We start from the raw sequence: 24,681 nt of genomic DNA, 5'->3' as shown, positions 1-24,681 counted from the left end.
ACATTTGTTCAGGCATTTTTGTACACTCCTTGACACGGACAGATGCTCTTCATTAGGTTGGCATGATATCAAAGTATTTAACATCTCACAGCAAGAACGTTTCTGGTCAAAATTCTGGCAGGTGTCAGTGATTCTGTATCAGCAGTGAATGTGAAATCGAGTGCTGTATGTATAGTTAAAGCTGTTGACTTGTTGAAAGCACTTTGAGTGATCGGTAGGACTAGAAAAGTAGATTAAATTACGATCCTACCTCTAATGCACAAAGTACATTTTTAAAAAAAGACAAGCTGAAATCCATTTATTCTGAACTAACTGAGAACGAGATCAAAGAAAGGGATGGGGAAGTCATAAATTACAAAGGCACCTGAGCTCCTGTTTCAGTGAGTGTGGGAAACGCATGCAAATCCAGCACACGCGAGGTTTCATAACACATATTTGAATATACAGACTAGCTTACAATAACAAAATTGTGTTTTCGTTTTAATTAGTGTTGAATTTATATATCTATAATTTTACATTCTTGATGTGATTATTTTTTTTAGGTTATAGAATTTTTTTACGCATGATTACATAAAAATCAGAATGATAATAGACAATTATTTTCATTTCCACTTTCATCCATCCATCCATCAATTTTCTTCCGCTTATCCGGGTCGCGGGGGCAGCAGTCCAAGCAGAGAAGCCCAGACCTCCCTCTCCCACCTCCTCCAGCTTGTCCGGGGGAACACCAAGGCGTTCCCAGGCCAGCCGAGAGATATAATATCTCCAGCGTGTCCTGGGTCTGCCCCGGGGGCTCGGCATGCCCGCTTTCAATAGATCGGAATATGTTTTAAATAATTGTTTCTGATGTTTTCATGTCTTAGATAAAACAGGATATGGTGTTGTGAGAAAATAGATGGTTTTTTTTCAAAAACTTTGTAAATCCAAGAAAATACCTTCCATCTATTCTCTGAAGCCTTAAAGATTAATCCATGTATTTAATTATTTCCTTTATAAAATAAAGAAATGAACTGTTTTTTAAATATCATTTATGTCTCTGTGCTATTGCCCCTACATTATAACCAATCCAGATATTTTGCGTCATTGAAATATCCTTATAGAACTATGTTATATTTGTTAAAATCTCTGCCACCCTGTTGGCCACATCCCCCAGTTTAAATACGAATAATCCCCTTTTTCTCACTTGCACTTTTCATCACTTGCACTGGCACAACAACACTGGCACGTGTATCACATTCCGTAACACTAAAATTAATTTCAAGGTACGTCACTGTCGGCACGCTTTTATTTTGGAACGTCAAGCCGGAAGTGTTCCAGACAGCGTGCAATGCACAAATAAACCCTTACATATGAGGTATGGATATTGATATTAACATAAAACATAAGCAAGGGCGATTTTAATTAACTTAAAAGTTCTCTGTTTAATTTTTGTGTAACTCGAGTGTTTTGGCCGACCGGATGCTTGGACCTAACCCCGCCCACAGCAATCGGTCTACAGAGAAAGATGGCGACGCAGATGGACCATGGTGTTCCGTTAAGCACGGTGAGAGGAGTTTACTTATTTGTTTGGGGAGTTTTGTCCTATTTATTGGTGGACTAAATGTGTGAACAATTGAAACAACAGTAAGAATCTGCGTCTGGGTTCAGTGAGGTTAATTCAGTCCATACAGCACACCCGCTGTGGTCAAAGCTGTATTGGCTGTTGGTACCGAGGTCTGTGGGACTCCCATGTAGTTACCAGTCAGTTTATATTTACAACTGCCAAAGAGTACTGTCATCGTTAACAGCAGTATTGATTACTCAGAAATTAGGTCCGGTTGCGCTGTGAATTCAGGCTAGTGGATAAGTTTCGTTTTCCTGACTCACGGCTGGTTTTACAGCCCACTAACATACTGGTTACAATGGCCTGTCTCGTCTTGTTCCAGGTCGACACAGAGCCAGGACCAGTGTATTCTCTATATCTATATTTGGTAGGAGGTTAAATGGCTTTTGCATAAGATTTAATGCACTTGTATAATGTTTTCCCTCTATTCAAAGGAGCTTGCAAAGAAAAGCGTCTGGACTTCTTTAAGTTGCTTGAAGACGTTTCACCTCTCATCCGAGAAGCTTCTTCAGTTCTAAGGTCAAATGGTGGAGAGCCCCAGATATAAACCTAGTGGGAGTATCCCCCCACAGAGGGACAAAAGGACCCCCTGATGATCCTCTAATCGCCTGAGCCAAGGTGTGAAACTGGGTGTGGGTCCCAATCAGCCAGAGTTTCGGGTGAGTTCATTGTGAAACCTGGCCCCACCTTATCATGCGAATTCCTGAGGTCAGATGGCCCAGGATGTGAGTGGGCGTTAAGGCGTCTGGGAAGGGATCTCAAAACTGGATTATAGATGGCAGAGAGTTGGTGTCGTAAACCACCACCATGCACTGTACAGCATACACCAACTTAACAATGTGGTGTATGCTGTACAGTGCAGCGAGGAATGCTCAGACCTCTACATTGGAGAGACCAAACAGCCACTTCACAAGCGCATGGCACAACACAGAAGAGCCACCTCCACAGGACAAGACTCAGCAGTTCATCTGCATCTTAAGGATAAAGGACACTCTTTCGAGGATGCCAATGTTCACATTTTGGACAGAGAGGACAGATGGTTTGAAAGAGGAGTGAAAGAAGCCATCTATGTCCACTGTGAGCGACCATCTTTGAACAGAGGCGGGGGTTTACGACACCAACTCTCTGCCATCTATAATCCAGTTTTGAGATCCCTTCCCAGACGCCTTAACGCCCACTCGCATCCTGGGCCATCTGACCTCAGGAATTCGCATGATAAGGTGGGGCCAGGTTTCACAATGAACTCACCCGAAACTCTGGCTGATTGGGACCCACACCCAGTTTCACACCTTGGCTCAGGCGATTAGAGGATCATCAGGGGGTCCTTTTGTCCCTCTGTGGGGGGTTACTCCCACTAGGTTTATATCTGGGACTCTCCACCATTTGACCTTAGAACTGAAGAAGCTTCTCGGATGAGAGGTGAAACGTCTTCAAGCAACTTAAAGAAGTCCAGACGCTTTTCTTTGCAAGCTCCTTTGACTACGATGACCTGGATGACTGAGAACCTTCACAGACATTTTCCCTCTATTCACCCTCTTAAAGTCTTCCCCTGTTTGTTTATTACTCTGTAGTAAGTAGGCCTGCCACAAACGATTATTTTGATAGTCGACTAGTCACCGATTATTTTTGCGATTAGTCGACTAATCAGATCATGCATCCATTGGACGTAAAACGTACAGCTTATTGCACCAGCACGCATCTGCTTTTATATCATTAGCTTACAGCTTGAAGTGTTTAAGGTGCTAACTAAAAATATTAAAGTTTATTGAATTTAAATGAAATTTGCAGGTTGTTTCGGTGGACTTTATTAAACTCAGCCGTCTGCTCCTTGCTATATAAAATACAACGGGACACCGGAGTATATTCTCGAGCATCTCACACTTCTGATAATCAGTTGTCTGCTTGACATTTATTCAGCTGTGTGAAAACTTTAACTTTAATCTCAGCTAAACCGATTTACTCCGGAACAAATAAAACACTGAAAAAAGCCAAACAATAACACTTTTAAGTTATCTAAGTGACTTATATATCATGTTTAACCTGAGTAGCGAAAGACGGTGGTGGGTTTGAAAACGATTTGACGGGAGTCCGGTGTTCTCACGGGCTCTAGTGAGGCTTGAACCCTGGCTAGCTATCGAGCTGGTGGGTAGGGCTGAACGATTATGGAAAATAATCTAATTGCGATTTTTTGCCCCAATATTGCGATTGCGATGCGATATGCGATTATTTTTTAAGGTCTTTGTCTTCTGTATTATTAAACAAAGACAAGCAATACATCATATAGTATGGCCAATACTATATTACATTAATTTTAAACTGTTCTTTCCTGGAAGACAGACCTCTGTTATGATGACATGAGGTGATGCATGAATTGATGACTGACATTTTTATTTAACTTCTTCAATCACAACAGTATATTTGAACATACACAATAGTTTATTTTTAGCTTACAAACATCTGAGCATAAAGTGCTGACAAGGAACCCTGGTGTAAACATTAAAATGAAAGTCAGTACAATGTGCAGATTGCAGAAATATACATAAACAAAATCAGTGGCTTTACCACACTCAGTTTTTCGACATCTGTGAACTACTAGACAGTCATTCAATTAAAAAATAATATTAAATAAATAAAACTAATAAATAAAAAATACACACATCTTACTGATCTCTGCAGTCAGTAACATTACACATAAAGTGCAAACATAATAGCAATTGTATAAACACACACACAAACACGCCTTTAAAATTTAAAGGTGTGAAATTGGACGGTCTAGTTCTGATTAGCGTCACCGCTGTCTCGGTGGAGTTTAATAAACTCGGCCGTCTGCTTCTTGCTATCTAAAATATAACCAGACACTGGTGTAAATTCTCGACTGTCTCATACTTCTGTTTAATAAGTTTTCTGTTTGACGTTTAGTCAGCTGTGTGAAAACCAAGGAGGAACCCACCCGGGGGATTAATAAAGTTTTATTTTATCTAATCTAATAACTTTAATCTCAGCCAAACCGATTTACTCACGAACAAACAAAACACTGAAAAAAGCCCAACAATAACATTTTTAGGTTGTCTAAGTGACTTGTATATTACGTTTAACCCGAGCAGCGAAACTCCGCGGTGATCTGAAAATGATGTGCCGGGAGTTGTGCCGTTCTCGGCCGCATCAGTAACCCTCGAGCTCCCGGCTAGCTGTCGAGCTGGTGGGTAGCAGACGCCTCTGAAAACGTCGAAGCACTTTTGCAAATATGGGATATCTTGATAAACCGAGCAGATATTTGATGTTTACACAACTACTTTCTCGCCTGAAAATATGTTAAAAGTTTATTTTGTGACCCAGAAAGATTAGTATGAGTAATTTTAAAACTTAGTAGCGGCCGCCATTGCTGGAAACTGGAGTTTGGCTGGGCCGCGCTATGAATTCTGGGATATGGTAGTAATTTGGACAGCCTTCGGCGCGTCGCTGTGACGTAATCGGTCTACAAATGCGGCCTCAGGAGGATGCAGCCCATGAATTGTATAATATAATCGCAGTATAATCGCAGCCTTTGCGGTTAGAAAATTGCACTTGATCATGTCGCGATATTATCGCAAATGCGATATATCGTTCAGCCCTACTGGTGGGTAACAGACATCTCCGAAAACGTCGGAGCGCTTTTGCAAATATGTGATGTCTTGATAAACTGAGCAGATATTTGAGGTTTACACAGTTACATTCTTGCCTGAACATATGTTAAACATTTATTTTGTGACCCAAAAAGAATAATAAGAGTAATATTAAAACTAACTAGTAGAGCTGGGCCATATTATACCGTTCATGGTAATACCGGTATAATGTTAGGCAACGATAGGAAAATGAAATATCGCGATAGAATGGGAGGAAAACGCGCATGCGCAGTGCCTTTGTTTTCATACGCACATGGCCGATTGTTGAGTGAAACAGATGAACCAGAATTGGTTTGTAAAAATGGTGCAACTTCAGTGATGTGGAACTGGTTTGGTGTTTGTCCGTCAGATACACGACAAAGCACTTTTTTTTTGCAGAACATGCAAGCAGCCGTTGTTATTGTCGTATTTGTCGGACTAAGATGCTCTTAAATCTGGGAGTAATCTGGGTCCTAAACTCTGTATGCTTCTGGTCAAACGAACACTGCAGCATCACTGAGAGTTAAAAACTGTTTAAATTCTTTCATCTTTAATAAAACGATCAGCATTGCTGCTTTACCAGGTGTAACTATGAAGTTTAACTTCCAGGCATCCATGAAAACAAAATTTATTACATTTAACGGAGTTAGAAGTTAGCAGGAAGCTAGCGGAAGTTAGCTCGCTAGTTTTGCTAGTTACCTAAGCATGATATTGCATGTTCTGACTGAGAGATTTCTGAAAAAATTCAAACGTACAGCTCTGCTATCACTTCCAACATAAATGAAGACAGAAACTAAACAGCAGTGACGTTTGTAGGGTTACTGAAGTTGGGCTAGGTGGTATATAATGATGTGCTACGTGATCGCTAGCGACACAGCTATGTTAGCATAACATAAACAGTGAAGCTGGAGGACGAACACTAACACTTTTCCACTTATAAAAGTTAACGTGAAGGTTCCTGATAGTTAGAGACAAATGCAATCGCATGGCAGGATGCTGTAAACGAACCAAACTTCAGTCAGGAGAACAACTGAGATAATACATCCACAATACGAGGTTAGTCATTAATGTACTGCAACAACATGGGAATAGAGCAGCTGCCAGAGAATTCAACATTAATGAATCAATGGTACAGAAGTGGAGGAAGCAAGAAGAATGAGTTTAATAAAGTTTGATTTATCTGACTGCTTTGTTTCGCTTAATGTGCCTTATAATCCCGTGCACCTTATGGTCCGAAAAATACGTACTGCACACTGCAGTTTAATGTTGCAAAGCACCTCTTTTTAACTTCAGTGGATATTATACATGGTTATGCTCAGGATATGTCAGCCCATTTCTACTGGAAATGCCTTTTGGTTAAACTTTCAGCAAGGAATTTGCATTTGCACTTACATTTTTATAAAGCTTTAATGTACATAAAAACCAGCTTCTTGTTTAAGTGAAAATAAATGGAAGGTTGTCTTTTTGCGCTAGTAATGTTGTGGAGTTGTATTTTGTCTCGCATCAATTATATCGTCAGTTATATCGTTATCGCAAATTTTCAAATATATATCGTGATAAATATTTTTGGCCATATCGCCCTGCTCTACTAACTAGCTGCCGCCATTGTTGGAAACTAAATTGGGCTGCGCTATGAATTCTGGGACACAGCTTCTTCTTCAGGGTTTAACGACAGCTGGCATCCTTGTACATGCAGTGCTGCCATCTTCTGTTTCAGTCCGTTATTACACTCTTAAATCCTACTACTTATTCCTGCGTCTTTTGGGATCTTACAAAGCTTCAAACGACGCGTCGACTATTAAATTAGTTGTCGACGATTTTGATAGTCGACGTAATCGTGACTAGACGACTAATCGTGGCAGCCCTAGTAGTAAGTGTGTCCCTCGTGTTATCACACTTGTGAAAGCAAAACAAGGGATTAAAGTTGTTTAGGTCACCTTTGTTTGACTGCGGAGCTTCTTTGCATATGTCTGTGAAGGTTCTCAGTCATCCAGGTCAGAGTCATTTCAGTCAGAGTGTGTGTCCACACATTCAGACAGAAACTGGTTCATCCCAAAGACAGAACTAAACACAAACTTAACAACGTAGTATAGGCTGTACAGTGTAGGGGGGAATGCTCAGACCTCTACATTGGACAGACCGAACAGTCACTTCATAAAAGCATGGCACAACATAGAAGAGCCACCTAGACAGGACAAGACTTGGCTGTCCTTCTGCATCTAAAGGACAAAGGTCACTCCTTCGAGGACACCAATGTTCACATTTTGGACAGAGAAGACAGATGGTTTGAAAGAGGAGTGAAAGAAGCCATCTATGTCAACTGTGAGCGACCATCTTTGAACAGAGGCAGTGGTTTATGAAACCAACTGTCTGCCATATACATCCAACCTCAAGAAATCACATGATAGGGTGGGGGTAAATTTCACAATGAGCTGATGTGGGCTGATTTTTAGTTAAACCCATTTTCACGCCTTGGCTCATGTGATTAGGTAGATCATTAAGGGGTCCGGTGTCCCTCTTGGGGGGACACTCCCATAGGGCTTAAATCTGGAGCTCTCCAACATTTGACTCTAGAACTGAAGAAGCTTCTCAGATGACAGGTGAAATGTCTTCAAGCAACTTAAAGAAGTCCAGGCGCTTTTCTTTCCAAGCTCCTTAGACAGTTTCTTTGCATAATTTCCACCTACTTGAATTGATTCTGTTTATGACCAAATAAATATCAGCTTTCTAAGTGTTGAACAGTTACGATATAGATCTGTTATACCAGACATTGTCATCTGTAGTCTTGGCTGAAGCTCTGCAGTGGTGGAGAAAAAAATGACAATACCAAGCAATAAGGTAAACAAATGTAACACATTAAAAACAATATGCAAAGATGCACAGTGAACTCATTGCCATGTTCAAGAAACCAGTTTGAGATGATCTGAGCTTTGTGATATGTTACGTTATCCTGCCAGAAGCAGCTATCAGACAATGGGTACACTGTAGTCATGAGTGGATGAACATGGCCAGCAACAGTATTCAGTTATGTTGTAAGGTTTAAACGGTTCTCAGTTGGTAGTTTCCCACACACCATTACACTGTTACCACCACCCTGAACTTTTGATACAAGGCATGTTGTTTTCTGACCTGACCATTACACCAGCAAGCAGAGACTCATTAGAACAAGCAACATTTTTCCATTCTGCTGTTGGGTTAATTTGAGCAAACTGGAGCCTCAGTTTGCATGTTCTTAGCTGAGGGGAGTGCCACCCAGTGTGGTCTTCAGCCCATCTGCTTCAAAGTTCGTGTGGTTAGTAACATATGGCCAGGTGATGCTCTCCTCCAGCTACAGGACTGTTTTAATCTGACAAACTGGTCCATTTTTAAACAGCAGGATCTGGAGACCTTCAATCACTCTGTCCTTTTCTACATTAACTGCCGTGTAGAAAATGTGACAGTGACAAAAACTTAACTGAAAACCTTGGATGACAAGTAAAATCCAGGCTCTGATCAGAACTCGTCACTTAACCTTCGTGCTGAGGGTCATTTCCTTGTGCAACCTGCCAGTGCCAACCAGAGGATGGGTATTAAACAGGCAAAGGAGGCTTGTAAGAAGAGGATCGAGGGCTTCCTCACTGATAACAACCCCCAGCCAGGTGTGGAGCGGCATCCCAATCTCTCACCAACTAGAAAGACCAGAGCCCCCAACTGCCGACAGCAGCCTCAAACTCGCAGAGGACCTCAACACCTTCTTTAGAAGGGTGCTCAACCTCTCCCTGACTCATGCCACCATTCCCACCAATCTGAAGGTCTCCACTATCATTCCGATCTCAATAACTACAGACCTGTAGTCCTCAACTCTGTAGTCATGGAGTGCTCTGAGCAGATACTGTCTCAGCACATCAGAGACTGTCTACCACCCTTCCTTCACCCGCACCAGTTTGCTTACAGAGCAAATCCTTCACTCACCTTTTTTTCTCATTCTGATGTTTGGTTTGAACTTCAGCAGGTTGTTTTGACCATGCTGAATTACTGCCATGTGATTAGCTGATTCAGTTTTTGTGTTAATAAGAATTTACACAAACATTTTTATCTGGATTTCCTGTGCTGTTGCTACATGTGGGAAACCCTTCCCCTTACTGTTCTTCCCTATTACAAGTCTGATCTCTTCTGCAAAGATTTGCATGTATTTTCACTAAATTGACCAGTGCAGCGCTGAACTGACCAGGTTTTGGTTTCAAAATTACATCAAACCTTTGTTTTAAACATGGAGCATATTTTCCATGCAGTAAAAATAAATAAAGTCAGTAAAGCCCCTTTGTTGTGGTGGATGTGATATAAAATGCAACTAATTTGTGAAATTGAATTTGTTTCACTTGTAGCTTTCGCCCAAGTTTCTGCACAGCAACTCCACCAGCCACACCTGGCCCTTCAGCGCTATAGCTGAACTGATTGGTGAGTCACTGTGATCTCATTGTATTTCGAGGTTGGTTTCTATTTCACTTCCAATTCTGAGAACAACAGCTGTAACGACACAGACAGATGATTATATAACAAAGTCAAATATTTACTTGATTGAACTGTATGTCTTGTTTCATGTTAAAAAAAAATACAATAAATAACAATAATATGTAATATTATATTTCTGCACGAATCTAACTTTATGAGTCTGTTTAATATGTACACTGTATGTAGCAGAAAAATAGGTCCTCTGTTAAAAAAAGTAGTCTCTCCCTGCTGCTCATCTACACTGTAATTCTGGCGTTCATATTTGGATTTTAAATGCTCCCTAAAACTGTTTTTGACAGACAATGCCTACGACCCAGACGTCAGTGCCAAACAGTTCTGGATTGATAAAACTGTGGTCAAAGGAGAAGAATGCCTCAGCTTCATGGATAATGGAAATGGGCTGGACAATAAAACAATGCATAAGATGCTCAGGTACAGATGCAACTACGGTGTCATTTTTTGAAACTTGTGGAAAGTCAGATTTCAGAAGATTGAAATCTTTGTAAAACCTTGAGATTTTAACATAAATTCATGGAGTGTGTGGTTTGCAGAATTTTATGGTGTCATTGTGCCATCATTGGGTGTCATATTGAAGAAATTAAAAGTGTATTGTACAGCTCTCACCATGCCTTTTCATATCATGTGTTACTCGATATGGTCTCTTGTAGTGACGCGCGAATCATGAACGAATCGTTCAATACTCGAGAATCACTTTACTGACTCATGAATCATGATTCACAAGCTCAACTGACTCACTGACTCATCCCTGTTGCTGTTAGCAGCAATGTATCTAGCTTATAATTAAAATTGTGGAGAAAAACACAACATCCAGTATCTTAACAAAAAAAAATTCTGCTCTGAACTGGAAGGAAAAACCCTGAGTAGAAGCTCACATCAAGAAAATAGCTCCTCGGTTCACAGTAGCTTCGCTCTGCTAACATGCTAACAGCACATTTGAGCTACTCACCCCCTCCCTCCTGTGCTGAATCATAGAGCGAACGAATCACTCACTCACTCACCTACCTCCTCCCTCCTGGCTCACAGCTTCTTCTTCTTCTTGGTTGGCAACCAATGTTAAGGCGCATTACAAATTTGGTGCTAACAATGAAGGTTAAGGTCAAATGCTTAGCCAACCTAGGTGCTCATGTCTTCCGAGGCCTAGTATGTTGTTGTGAAGATTGAAGCCATGATAAATTGTGCGTAAGATAGCATTTGAACTGATTTCCACATTTGGTGTGACCTTGACCTTGATCATGACCATATTAAATTAAATCAAAAATTAAATCACCTAGAGATGCTTTTGGTACCTGCCATCAGACAAAAGTTAAACATGATATCTTGAAAACTGTGGATGCTAGACTGCTAACAGACAGTCAGACAAATGGAACTGATTGCATACTGCTTCCCTTCAGAGGGAGAATTATGGTTTGCAAAACTGGTAAAAAAAAAATTTGCATTTTCTCTCCTTCAGCTTCGGATACAGTGACAAGATGCCCCTGAACGGTAAAGATCCAATTGGAATCTATGGCAATGGCTTCAAGTCTGGCTCCATGCGTCTTGGCAAAGATGCTATTGTCTTCTCCAAGTCGAAGAGGAGCTTATGCGTGGGGATGCTCTCCCAGACTTACCTGGAAAAGATTGGTGCAGATCAAATAATTGTACCTATTGTTTCCTTTGAAGAGAGCGACTCCAAGAACTATATCCTTTATCTAATGAAATATTATACATCAACTATGTATTCATTACTCCAGGATCAAATTAAGTCAGCTGAAAAAGAACAGGAGCAATCCAGAGATCTCAGAGAGAAAAAAGGGAGAAAAAAGAGATTCCTTTAAAAAAAAAAACATAAATAAATCAAAATTAGAGACTAGATAAAAGGTGTGATAACAAAGTCCTGCAACTTTGCTAAAACAAAAATTTTATAACTCTGATTTCATCTTTTCTTACACCTCTGAAGTGCTTCCAGTCTTGCTGTTGTATTTATTTTATTTAGATCTGTGGTTGTCCTGTTCTACTGGTTTACAAGTGAGGTCTGTAGAAAAGCAAAGACTTGACCAGGACTATTGTTGTTGGAGTTTCTATCTCCATGTTTAAAGGGTTGTGCACTGTGAATTGTTCCCAAGAGTCAGACTATTAAAGCAGAGGTCCGGTAGTGTCTGATAGAAAAGAATTCAGGAGAAATAATCAGAACTGTGATGCCTGGCACCGTGCACCAGCACTTTATGCATAATTCAGTAGCTTGTAGAAACACGTGTCTTGATGCACGCTCAGTCATCCAGGTAAGTAGATCCCAAAAGGTTGATTCTGTTCTGGACGTAGCGTTTTCAGAGGGAGAAATGTGTTGCAGAAACATCTTTAGCAGCAATAACACAAAGTAATTGTTTTCTGTATAGTTCTGATACTGTGTGAAGTTACCTGAAATCTTCAAACGGGCCAAATCTTCTGCTTTTTTAGAAGTGTTCAAACATGTCAATCATCATTTAATCAAATTCATTCGATTAGCAGCACCTCATCATGAACAAACCTTCTTCTTCACATGATTGTATGAGTGGAGTCGGGCTAAATGTTATCAAGTAGGATTTGATTTATTTGAAGAATGGAGTAGGAGAAAATCTGAACTGAGCTACAAACCTAGCATGTGAGATGTGCTAGGTTTGTAGCTGTAAATGTCATTGAGAAGGGTATTTTTTTGTCATCTTTTGTCATAAGTCATACTTCCCTTTTTCCTTTGTTTTCCGTCCTTAACTTCTCCTTTACTCTGTGTAAGAGAGGACCAGAAATCCAGTCTACAGGCCATTCTGCAGTATTCCCCTTTCAGCACACAAGAAGAGCTACTCTCAGAGATTCATGCAATTAGTTTGCCGGGATCCACGTCGAAAACTGGCACACGGATCATCATCTGGAACCTCCGCAGGTCTGTCTGTGGTCCACACAGGAATAAAGGGTCATATGTGATTTCAGAGGCTATGCTGTTGCAATTAAAGCCTGCTAGTTAAAGCCTCTCATTACTGGATCAATAAGATAAAACAAATGAACAGATTATCATCATTCCTACAAGAATCAAATCACCATCTTTCTTGTTTGCCTGATAAAAAGATGATAGTTTACAGATCTGGAAGCTTTCTTTGCACGACAAAGAGGGCAAATTAACTGGATGTCAACTGCACACCATTTGTTGAAATGCACTCCATACCATTACATTTACCTCAAGGATGATGCATCCATGATTTCCAAAAAGAAAATTCTTCTGATTTTCATACCAATAGTAGTTCAAAACATGCACGCCCTAATGACTCAGTTAATTGGTTTTTCTCTATACCTAAACTGTTAACCACTTATTCACGCTGCTTTTTAGAGCGAGGTAAATGCCTTCCCAACTCAGTATTTAGTCTTTTGCAATCCTTCCTTTCAATTTATTTCACATTTTCCAGAGGGTTCTAACTTTTTGTAAACATAGTTCTAAGAAATATTGCATGACAAAGTCCTCCCTCTCTGCACTTATATTCTAACTGTCTTTTGCACTAATAACCAATAACATAAACTGTGTCTTGTTTTGTTTTTTTGTCAGGACATCTACTGGAACAACAGAGTTTGATTTTGAGAAGGATCGGTACGACATCCAAATTCCATCTGAGGTTTACAGTGCAGAGAAGGACACTAATCAGCGTCCAGACAAGATCACGTCACACATCCCTGAGAGCATGTACTCGCTTCGGGTAAGCAGCATAAATGTGCATGCCCTGAAATAAACCATTAGCACTTGGTGCTAAAAGAGAAAGCCTCTTTGTCCTCAACATAATTATGCATCCAAAAATGAGAGTGCAACAGCTTTAGATGCTAATCACAGTTCAGTCCAGTGGGCAACTTCTGGTTAGATCCACAGGTTCAGCTTTTTTTTTTGACAGTGACACAATTTTTGTAAGTTTACCTCTGTGCACCTACACAGTAAAATTAAACAGCAGAGGGATTTGTGGGATTAAACAAAAGCTTTGCATTAACTGTTAAAGAATTGCAGCCATTTGTATACAGTCCCCCATCTGAGTCCCCAGGCTCAGATTAATATATTTTTGAAGCAGAGAGTATAGCCTTGCATACTTCCACAGTTCATCCTGGTACTTCTATCAGCAGTCACTTCACCAGTAAACAGTAGTGGCTCGTTTTCACTGGCAGCCATACATGCCCATGACATAACTCCACCATGTTTCAGAGAGGATGGGTTATGCTTCAGGCAGGGTTCGTACAGGTGAAAATACTTGAATATAGTCTTTTCAAGGTTTGAAAAGCGCTTGAATTTCAGATGTGATGCTTAAACGTGCTTGAAACTGTATTTCATTCACCACAAATAACTATCTGACCGAATAGTTTTCTTATCAGATAGAGAAATAAAATAAGTGTTTGATGGAAAATGACACCGAGTCACATGACAGGTGAGTCCTAGTAAATCATTTTTGAGTATGTGTAAATAAAATATGCTAATTTTGGAAACTTTTATTATTATTTTGCCAGCTATCAACCTTGCTGAAGAAATGACTGAAATGCACTGCGCTTTACTTAGTTCCTATGGACCCCAAAGCGCTTCACACTACATTCAGTCATTCACACACTGGTGCTGGCAAGCTACATTGTAGCCACAGCCGCCCTGGGGCGCACTGACAGAGGCGAGGCTGCCGGACACTGGTGCCACCAGGCCCTCTGACCACCACCAGTAGGCAACGGGTGAAGTGTCTTGCCCAAGGACACAATGACACAAGACTGTCAGAGCCGGGGCTCGAACCAGCAACCTTCCGATTACAAGGCGAACTGCCAACTCTTGAGCCACGATCGCCCCAGTAGTTAGTTATGGCATAGTGATTTATGAAATATGCTGTAAAATTGGCTAACATTACTTAGCAGTAGCAGTAATGTGAGTTACTTCACTCAAGTGAAAGCTTTAAGCGTTAGTCTGATACCTAACTTTTACTAAATAATGGTAAAAAGAGTGACTGATCCTCATGGGCACAAAGAATAGCCACTTTTTTATGCTACCGAAGTCTCGGGCCTTTCATTAAAAATCTGTTTATTGTGAGCACCTACACATTAAACAACTTAAAAATTATAATTGGCTTCAAGCTCACATTGAGGCCTGTGTGGCACTGAGACAAATTTGAGTGTTTTAATATAATAATGTTTCATGAATGTTAGGCTGCCTGTTTATGAACAATACGTTATAATTCTACATAATTATATCACAGATGATAGGTAGATGCTTGTGCATTCTTAAAGTATTATATGTTGAATTGAACTGAGTATGTCATCTGTTCAAAGCCTCTCCCAGTCAGTGCTGTTCTCCATGCCTGTTTTACTGTACATGATGTTATTGGCACAAACACTTTAAAGGTGATTATAAAAGATAAAAAGATTTTTTAAAAATCTATGAATGCATGGATCCCTCTCTCTCTCTCATATATATATATATATATATATATATATATATATATATATATATATATATATATATATATATATATATATAAGGAAAACACTTTATAAGCTGAAAAATTACAGGCAGATATTGCATTAAGGAGGTCTGCAAAATAGTCACTCTTAATCATGGTTTTTAGAGATTTCCCCCAATTTATGAGCTCCACCCTGTTTTCTTTTTCACGATTCTTCTGATTGTATAAGTAAAATGACATCTGTGGGTGGGTGTAGGCATTTTCCAGCATTCTGTACCTGAAGCCTCGAATGCAGATCATAGTTCGGGGTCAAAAGGTGAAATCTCAGCTCATCGCCAAGAGCCTGGCCTGGATCAGAAAGGATCACTATAAGCCTACTTTCCTAGTACCGGTATCCTTTTTACACAGCTTTTCTACAACTGTATAATTTTGGTGATATGTTTATTCTGCTGTTTTTTTGCGTTTTCCTTAAATTGTATGCTAGACCCAAAGAATTCCTATTACTTTTGGGTATAACACCAAAAGCAAAGACCAGTGTGGCATAATGATGTATCACAAGAACCGGCTCATTAAAGCTTACGAACGTGTCGGCTGTCAGCTTAAGGTCAGTTTCTGCTGTTTAAGTGAGTTTTTCTTTAATCACGTGTTTTAACATGTAGAATGATGTAGATGTTATCATTTGCTAAAATGTTGCTTCCTACAGGCCAACAACAACGGTGTTGGAGTCATTGGGGTCATAGAATGTAACTTTTTGGATCCCACTCACAACAAACAGAGTTTTATGGAGAATGACAAGTACAGGTAATAGCATTCCTGATTACATTTATCACCTCGAAGGCTCGATTGAGGTCATAATGAGGTTTGGGTGGGTGAGGCACAGTCTGATGTCTGTCTGATGCAAACTTTCTTGGCACAGGAAAACCATGAATAATTTGGGGATTAAATTGGAGGAGTACTGGAAAGAGATACGCTACAGAAAGACGAAAGAAAATCCAAATAGCACCATACTACCAGAAGATATCAAGTTAGTACACTTCGCAGCGACTGGCATCAGGTTTTCATTCATTCAAATTTGTGTTTGCATATGTGTTTAACCATGCCGGTTTGTCTTTAGGAAGCGACCAGATCAAAACTGGGCGCAGTGTGATAGCTGTCTGCAGTGGCGTAAACTTCCTGATGGCATTGACATCAACAAGCTGCCAGAGAAATGGTTCTGCCAAATGAACCCTGATCCTCAGTTCAGGTAATTGGATTTTTGGCAGTTTACCATGATTCTGTTCCAGAAAGCAGGTTCAACAATCTCTGAGTCCATTACCAAAACTAACCATCGGTTTTGATTCCAACAAGGCCTGATCAGAGTTATTTCCATCAACTCTGAGTGTGTTTACTCAGAGTTAAACATATAAGTGAATAGTAGAAATAAAGCCTTCATCAATGGTGCTTTGATACCAGTATGGCCACGGCAAATACCATGGCAAAGGGCAAATAAAAAGTCGACCCCCATTTTATTCCAGTGTTTGAGGAACCTAAATTTGCTGGTAATTATTACATGGTTATGTCACTACCTCCTTATATGGTGACACTGGTTTTTCTGAATGGACAAACACACACACAGATGAATCAGGAAAGAAAATCTTTATCTACTTATGGGAGGGGGACTAGCACTGGTTACCAGTCTTTTCACTTCAGTTCTCAATTGCACTTACAGGAGCTGCCAGGTAGCCGAGGAAAAAGAAGACTCTGATGATGATCAGCCTTCGTATCGCAAGACCTACAAACAGCAGTGAGTCACAGTGACAGAAGTTTAAATTAATATTTATACAGAAATCTAAACGAAAATCTTAACTGATCATAAAAGAGGTGACCTGTGTGATTTATTTGTTACAGGGAGAGAGAGGAAAAGAAACAGGAAAAGGAAAGACAGATGGTAAGGATGCGTCATTTTCTGTAAATCGTTTTTCTTTTTTTTCTGCTGCAAGGGCACCTGCAGTGCCTTACTATGACTTTGAGGGATTTTGTCATTTTAATTATTTGTGATCCTGTGCGCATTTGTGGAGTATTGAACCCATGAAGAACAGTTGCCTCTGTCTAAACTTGCCAAACAAAATGAGGCTCTCGGAGAGCGGCAGGGAGACCTGGAACGGCGGCTGCATCAAACAGTGTTTCCCATTTATCACTTTGGAGGCCAGCAGCAATGTGCTATTGATAGAATCATCATATTAGACTAAACAAATCTAAACTTAGCACAAACTCTAATTATATATTTGTTTGGTCTATCATTATTACTATTATTATTAGTAGTAGTAGTAGTATCATATTATTGTTGTTATTATTATTATTATTATTATTATTATCTAGGCCAGTGTTATAGGGCAGCTTCAAGCTGGTGTTCTGCAAAAAACTAAACCTAGCACCTCTTCCAAATTGAGGGCCGGTTTCCATATAATGGGGGATTTCACAGGTAAGCCACGAAGTAGGCATCCCAAGAAGATAACACCACAAGAACTCCACTTTTCCTCAGGAACTCTAGACAGGCTTCTACAGATTTAAAGTTTGCAAGCTGATATGGCCGACAGCTTTCTACCCAGGCAGAGTGCACATAGCCAATCTCCAGTCTCACTGGGCTGCCAACAAGCCTGCCAAGAAGACTGTGGTTCACCATCAGGCCTTTTTGTGCCCATGTGCACTGGAACTTGAACATGTGAAAGTGTGGAGAAGATGCAGAGAACGATATGTTGATTGCAGCACTGATTGGGTAAGAACTTTTGGAGGTGGAGGCAGTGTGGTAGTATGAGGCGGCATCTCCCTCACTGGAAAAAATGGCTCATCAGTGCAGAGAGATGACGAGATAAAACCAGTAGCAATCCCATATCTCCGCAGTCTCGCACCGAACCATTCCTGACCTCAAACCGACTGAACAGTTGTGGGATCAACTTGGGCTTAAATGGTACCATTTAAGGGAACGATGTAAGATTTATTGCCAAGAAAAATTGTTACAACAAAAAAATAATCAGCCAAATACAAGATTCTTTACTTTTTGTGCTAAATTTAGATTCAGTTTAGTCTAATATGATGATTAATGTTCAGTCTTTTTTTTATTGACAGATTGTCCACCAATCCCCTTCCACTCCCACTACTTTGAGGAGCTGTTCATTACAAGAGGGCGCTACAAGGCCTGAATCCTCACCGCTGACGTCTTCCACCATTTCTTCAGCTGGTGAGAAATTTTTCTCTTTGAGTGTGAGTGGGGAAAAACACTTTGAGAAATTAAAATGTATTTGTATTCTTTCTCTTTAGCCTACAGCCCTTCTCGTAATGATGGTTTTCCAGTTATTACTAGTGTATGCTCATTGTCAGCAGGCGCATTGTCAGCAGGCGCATTGTCAACCCTGAGGTATGGTTTTGTGTTGTTTGGCAGCTTAAATATGTGTTTTGGGACAGTAACATTGGGCGTTAACTCTGTTTTTTGTGCTCTGCAGAGTAAAAAGGAAACTGCCTGTTACTCCACAGAACACACCAAAAAGATCTCGGATAAATGGCTTCCACAGGAGCACCTCGGAAACAGCCCCATCAGTAGATGTGACCCCACTGAGCTCTCCTTCTGTGAATGTCGATAGTAATACTGATGATACCGATGATGAAATTGTCATCTTGGAGACTGCTAGCACCCCCAAGCCAAAACAGAACCTCTACGATTTAAATAAAGTGAAGAAAGAGGAAGAGCAAAGTGACAATAATGTCAGCATGCTGTTGGAGTGTAGCGATGATGCTGCTGTGGATGTCCCCTCAGACACGAATGCTGCAGGAGCAAGCTCTGCAGGGTCTGCAGCTGTGGAAACCAGTTCCTCCCCAGCGCCCCTTCCACAGCTGTCAAGCGCCACTACCCAGACAGAAGCACCTATTGTGAAGCAAGAAGGCGAGGACCAAAAGCAAGATGATATTAATAAGGGTGGTAAAGAACAGACCTCAAATATGGATAACTGCAACGTTCAGCAAAGAAAATTTAAGCAGGAGAGCAGTGGAGACAGTCAGAGTGAACATCAGGGACAGAAGACCTTGCAGAATGGTGTGAACCATGATCTAGAAAGGGAAGGAAGTCCTAGACCTTCCTGTTCAAATATCGGTGACAACGAATATAGTCCACTTACCTACCCCAATATCTCTGAGGTACAGCAACAACAAGACCAGCTGCTTGAGCTCATGCAGGAGACCGCTCAGGAGAGAGACTCTTTAAAAGAACAGGTCCAGAAACTTACCTCACAAGTGAAAGACCTGGAGAAAAAACTGAAGGAGATGGCACCGGTCAGCGTAAAGAAGGAGTGTTGTCACCAAGCCAGCCAGACAGAAGAAACAGGATGGCAGACGGACTACAAAAGTCTGTTCGAGAAGGCCAAACAGAAAGTCAGTGAACTGATTAAAGAGAAGGAGGCTTTAATAGCAGCATCTGATACCAAGGCCAATCTGAGTGCTGACAAAAATGTGGAAAACGATGACGAGATCGCACTGCAAGTTGACGCTCTAGTCCGGAAACTGGATCAAAGAACGAAGGAGACAGAAGAGCTGCGCTCACGGGTCAGTGACACTGTGTAGGGCTGTCTTTGTTTAAAGAAAATAGTAAAAGTGATGACAAAAAGCTTTTCTCACATTCAGTTGAAATAATTTGAGTCTTAAACGCACTGAACTAAACAAGCTTTTTGCCTCTGCCTAGCTTATGCTTCTGGTAGCGCTGACGTAGGAACGTGCATGTCACTCCGTCTGTAAACACAAAGTTGGAAATGGTCATGTCAAATTTGACCTGTATAGAGGTCAAATAGATTGATCTGAAGGTCATTATAACATACCATAATAGACCCATTTCTGTAATATACTTACATATCTATACTATTGCTAATATATATTGTAATATATCTATATCACTAAAGCACTTCTGGATGGATGCAAACTGCATTTCGTTGCCCTGTACCTGTGCATGTGCAATGACAATAAAGTTTAATTCTAATTCTAATTCTAATTCTAAATGATGGTATACAGAGCTGTTACAACTATGATTCTTACTGCTAATGTTTGTATTGGCAACATACTGTTTAGGGAACAGTATGTAAAAGTAAATACTCCTCAGCGCTGCCCTGGGGGAGGTTTGCACTTACTGAGTGCTTCTTGTTAATCCTTATATTTATTTATCTATTTATTTATTTAACATCTGGCAGCAGCTGGCCGATGTTGTCATGTGCCTTAATTGGTGTTCTGATAAAAGCACATGCTATGAGGTATACCTTACATCTACTTGTCAATCCAACTGTATAAGGGAAAATATCCCAAATTGCCCACTGTTATGCACTTTTTAAATATATTTCTCCTTTCGTTTGATTGATATTGACCTTCGTACCTACCCTCTCCCTCTGCACCACCAGCTGGACCTTGTGGAGGAGCACAAGGCAAACCTGGCAGCCCAGTGTGAAGAGCTCCAGTTAAGCTTAGAGCACCAAAGGGAAAAAGCACAAAGTCTTCCAACAACCAGTGAATCTTCAATTCAGACACATCCAGAGGAGGAAGGAGGGGCAGCTGTTTCTGGCACACATTCAAACTCAGATGCATCCAGAAGGTTGGACTGCTGGGAGATCACTCCTCGTGGTTTTGATGTAGCCCTCTTTGATAAAGCAATTTATGAAAGCAGCCTCACTGTTTTTCTCCTTTCTGTTTCCCCTTAGTTTGGTAGAGCTTCGGCAGAACGTCGGGCGCCTTCTTCTCTCCCACGTGCCTGCGCTGGACCTGGCACAAGTGAATTTCGAGTGTAATGTAATTGATGAGATCCTAGACCAGTTTCTCACTAATAACAATTCTGACACAACAAATGATTAAACAAAAGTTGTCACATCCTGGATTTAACTAGCGCTCCGCCTGTAAATGTTTCATAAGGAGACCCGTGAGTGGGATATTAACTTAATTTAAGGTATGTTACAGATGCTTACGGATTTTTATTTTTAGGTTACTTTAACTAGCTTTTTAGGGTTTTTATGAAACAGAAACGAACAGCTGTAGATATTAATTGCTCCCAAGTTTCTCAAGAAAATCAAGGAAGTAGCAGTTTGTCAGTAGTCTTGCCAGCTATTAATACTTTTGTGTTTGATTTTTCTCTTGTTTTTGTTTTAAATAATAGGTTGCACATTTTGTATTATCATGTCTTACCAAATATATTTTTATATTGCCTATTTATATTTGTTGATTACTGCTCTGCGGCGAGGTGTGGTTTGTGGCTTAGCTGCAGGGGAGGGGTGGCCGGTACAGCTCAGGTCCATTACGGTAACCATGACTTCCCTATTTAAGTAACTGTCCGGTCCCAAAAGAGGGGTGGGAGGTTTGGAGAGGAGAGGAAAGCGCACAGCCATACAGGTGTATATATGTGTGTGTGTGTGTGTGGCTGTGTAGGAGCAAAATAAAAATGAGTTTGTCAAAACAACCTACAAAGGCATCAGGTCCTTATGTCATAAGCTCTATAAGACTTTGGTAGTCTTCTCAAAATCACAACACAAGTCTGCCACAGAAGTTTGTCATCGCTGCAAGCGGTTTCATTATAATAATGAGGTGTGTGATGTGGGGCACAAGGAGCAAGGTCTTCAGTTTTGGTTGATTGTTTCAAACTCAAATGTTTTGGCAGCGTAGGTGGCAATTAAGGCATTAACCTTAGGCACCCTGGTTTTACATTTCACTTTTGGGCAATAATTCAAGTTTCACTTTGGTAAAGAGCTCAGTCTGACCAGTGGCCGCAGCATGAACTTCCAGGTCTGAATATACTGATGAATTAAACTGGATCATTTTGTTTTAAAAACATCTGTTTTGTATTTCAAAATATTTTTTGAAGCGACTCTCAGGTGATGAAATAACCAGCGTGGGAGTCGCATTTCCATTTTCCACGACATTTTACAGAAAAAAAAGAAAAGCATCAACCACACGGTTTTACATGTTGTACTTTAACCTGCATATCACAGGCTTGGAAACAATGGGGTTTTTTTCTAAAATGTCCTCGATTTTCAACTTTAATCCTCGGGATTTAACTAAAATCCTCATTGCAAAACTGTTAGCGGTTTTATTTTCTTTAAGTTAACTTGACTTAAATGTTTCACAGTTGCAGTGCACTGCTGCTAACTCTGATATTTAAAAATTAAATATTCTGTCAATAACAACCACAGTAATAAAAGTTTGTTCTACCTATTTTTTAATAAATAATTTTAAATAATGGTCTAATTGCTGTTTTTGACATTGTCATCGTGATTTTTACTATGATAATTAATGATGTGAAAATCTGATATCATTACTGCCCTTTTTCTTTGAACATTGTCTGTTTTTCTAGTACTTGTATCTCACTATTTACAAATTAATTTTTATTAAGCCACTGTTACGGATTCAAATATTGGGGATGGATACAAGAGGAAAAACCAAAATAACAACACTGGTCCGGCCGGGTTGAGTCAAACGATGATTTTAATGATCACACGCGTGGGAGATGGACACCGTACGCAGACAGCATCAGATCTCAAAATAGTGGAGCATTGCTCAAACTCTTATAGCCTCTGGTGCCTCCACCTATTCATAAAAGCCTAAACATTCACATTCTTTCTCTCACACAGTGCCTAAGCTACGACCTTGGCTCCCTGTTTATCTGCTCCTGCTGAGATGGGGCAGAAAACCTCTCCAGCATGTTCTGTTCTCTTCTAATCAGACAAATAAGGCGATGACTTTCTGCGAACAGTATTTTTTATAACTCAGCAGTATAATGCATCATAAAACAATATCATTCATTCACAATAAATCAGCAGTCTAATGTAATGCGAATCAATTTAACAAATGCAATAGTTATCAGCTTCTTCTAATTCAGGAGAATAATGCAAACTAAAACTACATAATAATTCACAATCTTTAATTAGGGGTCTAACATGGCATACAATAATATTATAATCCCACACTCCCCCTGTTGAGCTCTTTAGAATAAAGAGCTCACCTACACCCTGCAATCCAGTGTGGCCGGGTTCATTTCTTCTCACTCCTGAGGTCCTTTGTCCCCCTGTTGGGTGAACCATATGTGAGATGGCCTCTGTGTTTGCGCAGTTCAGATGCAAGAAAAACTATTATTACAACAGTAGCAGGTACAGATGACACTCCCCAGTTCTGCCACAGCTTTATTTTGGTGCTACCTTATACCCTCCAGACGTATTCAGACTAGAACCCCTGTCCGAGGAGCTTTTAGCCTCTATTTTATTGCTGCAGCTACCAGTGTCGTCCAGTTGGGTGATCATCTGCTCGTCTTTCTTCAACCTCAGGGGTTAGACAACCCTTCAGTCGTTGCACAGATCAGGGGATTATTCTGCCCCGATTTCAAACAACGATCTGTGTATCCTCGGGTCCTGTGTGTCCTGTGTATCCCCCAGAAAAAGGAACAGGAACCCCTTTTGACCAAGAGCCTCTTGAACCTCGCTGGTCTGGTGTTCCTGGATTTCCGCCAACCCCTTCATGGTTATTGCTGTGTTTATGGGATCCATCCTTTGAGGTGACTAATCGGAGCCCAAAATGCCATGACACTTGAACCCAGTTGGTGTCTCGGCAGTCACCGTGTCTGTCTCTGCTGCGAGGGATCCTCGTATATCTGTGACCTCGTCTGGTGTCTGTTCCTTCCTCTGTAAGAGACAGAAAACCAAAACACCTCTCTTCCTAGCTCTAATAATCTAATGTTGTTATCTACTGATCTTCTGGCGTTTCAGAATTGGTTTAGAACAGGGCTGCCCAATCCCAGTCCTCGAGAGCTACTATCCTGCAGCTTTTAGATGCATCCCTACTCCAACACAGCTGAATCAAATGGTTTGATTACCTCTTCAGCATGCCATCGTGTTTGGCAAAGGCCTGATAACAAGCCATTCAATTGATTCGGGTGTGTGGGAACAAGGATGCATCTAAAAGCTGCAGGACGGTAGCTCTCGAGGACCGGGATTGGGCACCCCTGGTTTAGAATATTCAGAATGTCCCAGGGACTCATTCCAATCATATCCTATGTGTGTGTAAGCGTGTTTGCATTTAGCCCTCTGCACTCAAGGCATTTCCTACACTTTATCAGTCCGGACCATCACGCCGAACGAAGCTTATGACCTTCAAAAGACCGAGTGCCAACTCATTACCGTATAAGCACATTTGCAAGGTGTGTCTGAAAATTATTAAAACCACTCATTTTAACAAAAGACATCAAAAACAAATTAGCCATTTTTAATCCTAACATTTGCCCCCCGTTTTCACAAAAATCACGTGTTTCCTTCTGCCTACCATCCCACGGTTTCCTCTCCAGTGTGGTACTCAGCTTCTCATGAACACGGGCATTTTATCTTCTAAACGCTATTCAGTTCATTTCAATGATTAATGCTTAAACATGGAAATAATGATTTATGCTTCTCACTGATTCTCTAAAAAAGTCCGGAAACCTTTTGGGTCACTATTAGCTTAAGCTTTACCATACCTAAGTTATTAAAAC

General features: G+C 40.5%; 1 protein-coding gene across 1 annotated transcript; it reads left to right on the top strand.

Annotated features, from left to right (window-relative positions):
- Positions 1–1,455: 1,455 nt before the first annotated feature.
- On the top strand, positions 1,456–22,406 carry morc3a (MORC family CW-type zinc finger 3a). Its single transcript, XM_026145067.1, has 18 exons — positions 1,456–1,543; positions 9,609–9,681; positions 10,035–10,167; positions 11,207–11,433; positions 12,493–12,649; positions 13,304–13,451; positions 15,427–15,561; positions 15,655–15,774; positions 15,874–15,971; positions 16,087–16,194; positions 16,285–16,413; positions 16,879–16,953; positions 17,058–17,097; positions 18,276–18,387; positions 18,468–18,564; positions 18,650–19,742; positions 20,582–20,772; positions 20,879–22,406. The coding sequence occupies exons 1-18, from the start codon at positions 1,505–1,507 to the stop codon at positions 21,027–21,029; spliced, it is 3,126 nt and encodes a 1,041-aa protein (XP_026000852.1). The 5' UTR covers positions 1,456–1,504; the 3' UTR covers positions 21,030–22,406.
- The last annotated feature ends 2,275 nt before the right edge of the window (positions 22,407–24,681 follow it).

This window comes from Astatotilapia calliptera, chromosome 16, assembly GCF_900246225.1.
Source record: "Astatotilapia calliptera chromosome 16, fAstCal1.2, whole genome shotgun sequence".
NCBI lineage: Eukaryota > Metazoa > Chordata > Actinopteri > Cichliformes > Cichlidae > Astatotilapia > Astatotilapia calliptera.
This window is presented reverse-complemented; position numbering and strand designations above follow the sequence as displayed.